Below are 6,765 nucleotides of genomic sequence, written 5' to 3'. Positions count from 1 at the left end.
GTCATACGGAACCACATCAACTGAGGGCGGGGTGGTAAGAGCCTTAATTATGGATGGTTGCACATTTTGTGGCTCAATGGTAGAAAATAGTTTGGAGTCAATGTCACCAACCCAATTCCGACCACGCTGGTTTGCGTTACCGGAGTAGCCGCAGCTGACTGCCAATTTATCGACAGGATTGTATGAAATCACCAGTGGCATCCGGAACGACAACTGAAGCAGCAAAAATATTAGCATATAGAGGCTAATCATCGGTGCTTCCGTACCATACATGCTCGAAGAGAATATTGTTCTAAATTCTTAATTTCTTTTTTGTTGGTTCTTTCTATTTTATCTATCGAGTTTTAATGGAAGTTTCATTTATAATGATGCGGATATTGGCTTGGCTCACTGGGAAAACCCAGAAGTTGCAAAGACGCTTCTTCATTTTGAAAAAGTCAATTTTTGATTTTTTTTTTTTTGAAAAAATTCCAAAAATTAATAAATTTATTATAATAAAAGAGTTAATTTTTTTTTTTATGATAAATAGTAAATACTAATCAGTTCTGGATTATTTTTCTAAGTTCATTACTTTTAAGAATCGAATTTAAGAATATCTAAGGTTTAAAAAAACTCATTTAATGATCACGTGTTATTTTGGATTTTAAGACGTTATTGCTTAAAAGAATAAATTATAATAATTCTTTATTAATTTACTTAATTTTTATCATTTAATTTTATGAGTTTTTTTTTTTTTTTGCACCAGGTATCCATCAGGCCGGAAGTCCAATGACTAAATTCCTCGGGTACTGCAGAGGCACACAAAGTAGGCGACCCTCCCAAGCAAGCAAGCTCCATTTCCATCATCCAGCGAGTATCGAACCCGGGAGAGATGGTTAAGAGACACAGACCCTCATCCATCTGTGCCAACTTACGTTGGTTTTATTTTTCTTCTTTTAAAAAAGAAGATTATAACATTGACTACATATAAATTTAATAACATCATATGAAGATAAAATTACAATAAAACATCAAACATCTTATAATGAACGTAGGTCATAAAAAGAGTAACTCATAAAAAAGATCAAAATACTATAACCTCAAAATATATACATTAGTTCAAGTACATGCACTTAAATCTTTATCTTAATTCCTCTTGCGATCCTTAAATGTCGGAATTTTTGCAGGTAAACTATACCTTCCCCACCCCTGACACACACACCCCTCTCTCATGGAAATGATGGATTTAGGACACTAGAAATACAGAATAAAAGAATGGTGACAACATCATATATATCTTCAATTCATTTTTTTTACAATTTTATTCAAATATTTTCTAAACTCAAAAAAGCAAAAATATTTCTAAGCAATGAAGTTGTCTATAGAATATGTTATTTGTCACATTTTTTTTATTATTTTGAAAGAAAGAGCTCAATGCTCGAAGTGGAGCAAGCAACCTACAAACAAATTAAACCATAAAAATATAAACCAAACAATACCTATGTCATCTCCAACCTAACTATCAACAACACGGGTTAATTAACATACTATTTTCTAGCACAACAGAATAATCGAATAACACAATCAACTACGTTTGTTACCTTATTTTTAAAAATAACAGCATTCCTATGTAACCAAATATTCCATATAATGAAGAAAAATCTAATCAACCAACACTTGTGCAACTCTTTTGTCAACGGCATACTCCATCAACTCTCAAAATGATCCTTTAAGGTACATGGGATAGTCCACTCCGGTCTAAACTCCTTGATCCATACACACTATACCTGTCAAGAGTACTCATAAGTAACAAATAAGTATTGTACAGTTTTAACATCCTTCTTATACGCTCCTTTGTATTGACCTGGCCTATAATACAAACCAAGTGAACAACTCAACTCTAGGCAAAACTAATCCTTTTCAAATTTTGTTTGTGAATCTGTAGCTCGGAATATCATTGTCCATGGTCTCTTCCTGTAAAATCTGAACATATGAGTTAGTAGAATAAACGTCTTCCCTGTTAAATTTTCACACCACTCTATCTTGTACTTCTGCTATCAATATAACAGATTGCAAGACATGAAGCATCTAATCCAAGATATCTACCTCCCAATGGTAGAGTTTTCTCCTCCATTGAAAGTTCCAAATCCACTCTATTCCATCCCAAAACCCACAATCTCCAATTACTAATCCTTTTTTGTTTGAAATCAAGAAGAGTCTCGGAAAGGAGTCTTTCAGTTTTTCCACTTTGAGTCAAGTATCCTCCCAAAATCTGATGGATCTATCATCTCCTACCTCCATAGAAAGGCCATCAATCATCTTCTGTTGGACCTGTTAGTCCTTTATTTGCAGTTGACATATGTCTCTTCACGGGTCTCCTTTTACTGGTAGTGTCTGAGTTGACAGCAATTGATCAGGGTTTAAGCTATTACAGGAGCACACAATTTTGTTCCATAATGGACAATCTTCTTTTGAGAAACGCCACCACCATTTAAACAATAGAGCAGTATTACGGATCACCATATCTTTCACCCCCAATCCTCCTAGCTTCTTTGGTGCCTGAACCATCTCCCACTTAACAAGAGTCATACCAGGTTGTCTATCTTCTTTCCCCCAAAAGAATCTCCTCTACAACGAGATTATTCTTCGTGCAACTGCATTTGGCATCTTATACAAGCTCAAGTAATAAATAGGTAGGCTATTTATTACTGACTTTATGAGTACCACCTTTCCGACTTTATTAAAGACCTTTGATTTCCACAAGCTAAGTTTTTCTTTCACTTTATCTATTATTGGCTTCCAAATTTTTACAAGTCGAGGATTTGCTCTGAGACTAATACCAAGGTACCTCACTGGTAAAGATGTCTACTAGCATCCAAGAAGAAGGCACATCCGACTCCCCCACTCCTGACTCTGATTCATTGGGATCAAATTTGATTTGTCGAAATTAATACTCAATCCAGACATCATTTCAAAGCACCTCAAAAGTCGCTGATAATTTCTCACTGTCTTTTCCTTCGGCGAATAGAATAATAGAGTGTCATCAGCAAATTGTAAATATGATAACTCTATATTGTCCCTACCGACTAAAAGTGGAGAAATTCGCCTGTTCCTTACTGCCTCCACGATCATCCTGTTAAGCACATCCACCACCAGAACAAACAAAAATGGCGACAATGAATCGCTCTGAAGAAGTCTCATCTCCATATTGAATGGTTTCAATGGTGACCCATTAACCAGAATAGAGATAGATGCCAATCTAATACACTCTCTGATTCATGCCCTCCTTGTACTGCTGAATCCCATCTTGTCTAACACAGTATCAACAAATCACCATTTAACTCTATCATATGTCTTTTGGAAATCCAGTTTGATTATCACTGACGCCTTCTTCTCCAGTTTCAACCATTGCACAATTTCGCATGCAATTAAAACTCCATCATGTATCTTCCTTTCCTTCACAAAGGCACTTTGTGATTCTCCAACTAAACCCGGCATTACACTCCTCATTCTTCTTGTCAATAATTTAGATATAACTTTATAGACACATCTAACCATACTTATAGGCCTGAGGTCTTTTATCTCCTTAGCCCCAATAAATTTCGGAGCCAATGCTACTCACGTGCCATTAGACTCTGCTGATAGTCTTGCTGTCTCAAAAAGTTCATCATATTTGTAGTGAAATCCGTTCCAATCTCATGCCAATATTTTTTTATGAAATTCATATTGTACCCATCATTTTTTTTTAAGTCTTAGATGATTCACAGTCCCAAACTGCCTCTTTCATTTCCTCCAGCAATGGCATCACCTCAAGAGCTTCAGCTTCCTCCCTTTCTAACCGATTAACTAAACCATCTCTAAACCTCAAATTTGGAGAAGCTTTCTGGTGGTATAGATTTTTATAAAAATCTCTAATTGTAACTTTTATTCTTGCATGATTCGTCACTAATCTCCCATTAATCACCAATGACTCAATCCAGTTATTCTTTCTTCTCGCTGAAGCAATATTTGTGAAAATACCTTGCGTTCCTATCCATCTCTGCAGCATGCAAGATCTAGATATTTGCTTCTACTAAATATCTTGCCTAACATACCACTTCTCATAGCACCGCACTAATGCCTCCATTGTACCATCATAAAATCTACTGCTAACCAAATCATCCACCTTCTTTATCTTTTCTTCAAATTACTTTATCTTCTCAGTTATATTCCTAAAATGCTGCTTATGTCATCTATTCAGCGGTATTGACAATGCTTTCATCTTGTCTAAGAATTGCCCATCTCCTAATTCCCCCACTCCTCCTTTACTGTTCTCAAGAACCCTTTATGTGTGAACCACAGGTCCAAGCTACGAAACAGTCTTGGGCCTTCAAATTTTCTTCTATCCTCCACTATCCAAGGGCAGTGATAAGATAAACCTCTTGGTCTTCCCCTAAGTTGCGTCTCCGGGTACGCATTGAACCAGCCCAAACTAACCAAACTCCTATTAATATGACTGCACGACTATCCCCTTAACCATGTATACCTGCGATCATTGAGCGCCAAGTCAACCAACTCCAAATCATTCATCCATGTTCTGAAATCATCAACAGATACTGGTAAACTAGTCGCTCCTTTCCTTTCTTCCAAATGCAAAATTTCATTAAAATCTCCTAAATAACAGAATGGTACCTGACACAACCCTGTAATATAACTCAATTCTTTTTACATATAAATCTTTTCAGCTCTCACATATGGTCGATACACCAAATAAATAGCACAATAAAAATTGTCTTTTACTACCACCCCTTCTACACACAACCACCTATTCCCTTTATAGCAATTAGCCAATTTAAAAATTGATTCGTCCCATATTAACAACAACCTTCCAAAAGTTTCAACTGAACTTACAAACTCCTAACTAGTTCTATCATTTTTCTAAATACGTATTACATCGAATTTAGACGCCACTTCTTTTTTTATCTCTAATAAACCGCAAGGTTTGAAAATCACAATTTTCAAATCTCTAAATTAATGAGTTTGAATATAATATAAAATTGATCTTTTTTTTATTTATTTTTTATTAAAAAATTAAATATTTCATAAATAAAAGAAAACAAAATTAATTTCTCAAAATAAATTTAATTATGTTAAAAAATTATATCATGTTATTATATCTCATTGCAAATGAGTTTAGCAAACACATATTCACGATGCAAGATGAACAACATATTTAAACATATAAAAAAAGTTGAAAAAATACGTAAAATTGCAGTGCTCTTTTATCTATGTTACTGTTGCGTGTTTATTTATTTTACTCAGGGCGAATAAGAATTTATTTGTCATGGTTTAGATTATGACTCATATAGAAGAATTTAAGTATTTGGAAACTGGAGAGCTATAATAATCGTTACAGCGGTAGAGAAAAAAAAAAGGTTATTTACCTAATATAAAGAACGTTAACTGTTAAAACAAAAGGAAATCAAAAGATAATCATGGTTTTATCATCATCAAAAAAAATCTTTGATGGTTCATCCAAGTTTTTCAAATTTTTTTCTAAATAAATAGTTAAAATAATTTAGCATATGATCTTTCTAAAAGTGTGATGGCTTATCCATCTTAATAACTATAATTTCGTTCAAGGATATTGAAAAATACAATCCAACGTACAGTTTGAAATTAAAAAAGTCTCTCATATTTACATTAAACTAAAAAATGAGAAATCACTACACTAATTTAATTTTGCTAAATAGCAATCGTTATGTATTTAACACCGTGACCGTCAATCCATTTGATTATGTTGTCACTACTTAAATCATTGACGTTTCTATTATCTCTACAATGTATTTAGTAAAGTAAATGTAATTATGAGAGGTTTCAAAAAGCATCGATCTAAATACTAAAATTCTTCCCAACAATAAAGTTTGGATAAAAGAAAAAAAAAAAAAAAAGTAAACTATCATTTCTATTTACGAAGGTTGAAAACGCTAATACATTTATCCATAAAAAAGAAAATTACAATTTGTACCCATAAAATATGAATTTTATATAACAAAATTATCCAAACACTAAAAAATCACATAAAAACCTCAAATTACCCTTATCATCATTCGCATTATCCATCACTCCTTCTCTCTTTTCTTGTCTCTTCCTCGCCTGAGCCAAACTTTGAGTTCAAAGGTACTACTACTTCATCACTACCATCACCACCACCACCACTATACCTTCATTATCATCTTCTTCACATAAAGCAACAACAACAACAATAAAAAAAGCAAATTGTTTCGGACCACCGCACCACCACCGGCGACCACCAAATTGTCGCCCCTTCACCCGATTTCCTCTCTTCCTCCTCTCTCTCTCGCCCCTTCTCTCCCCTGTTCTCTTCTCTGCTCCTCTGTATAACCACCACCACGGCACTCAATAATCGTTGGCGCCGTCAAGTCCCACCCAACCTCCACTCGCTGCCACCGCGTCCTTTCCCCCTTTTCTTTTCTCCTCCACCCTTTCCTTCTCTCTTTCTTCTTCTTCCCCTCGCCTCACCTCCGCGAGTCTAGGACCACCATCGCCTTCTGTTTTCGCTGCCTTTTGCAATCCTAGAGCCGCTGCCGCTGCCTGATCGCTACCGTGCCCCAACCCGTTCCAACTAGCCCTCTATCTCTCGCTGACACAGAGCTCCGATCCATCCCATGTTCAGTCTGCGGTTCCACCTGCTCTTTCCCAATCTACAAACCCAGAGACCACGGAACCTACATCACGCAACTATTTGAAAAAGTAGAAGAGAGAGAGAAGCAAATCACATAAGGG

The 6,765-nt window shown here is 35.4% G+C and overlaps 1 protein-coding gene across 1 annotated transcript in view; it reads right to left on the bottom strand.

Annotated features, from left to right (window-relative positions):
- The window catches only part of LOC107635433 (receptor-like protein kinase FERONIA), a gene marked incomplete in the record, with an annotated part of 3,189 nt that extends 2,794 nt beyond the window's left edge, over positions 1–395 (bottom strand). Inside the window, 1 exon segment of the mRNA XM_016338909.2 lies at positions 1–395. Coding sequence (XP_016194395.1) covers positions 1–273 — 273 coding nt within the window.

Source organism: Arachis ipaensis, chromosome B04, assembly GCF_000816755.2.
Source record: "Arachis ipaensis cultivar K30076 chromosome B04, Araip1.1, whole genome shotgun sequence".
NCBI classification, from domain to species: domain Eukaryota; kingdom Viridiplantae; phylum Streptophyta; class Magnoliopsida; order Fabales; family Fabaceae; genus Arachis; species Arachis ipaensis.
The sequence above is the reverse complement of the archived record's forward strand: the minus strand, read 5'-3'. Positions and strand labels throughout refer to the sequence as shown.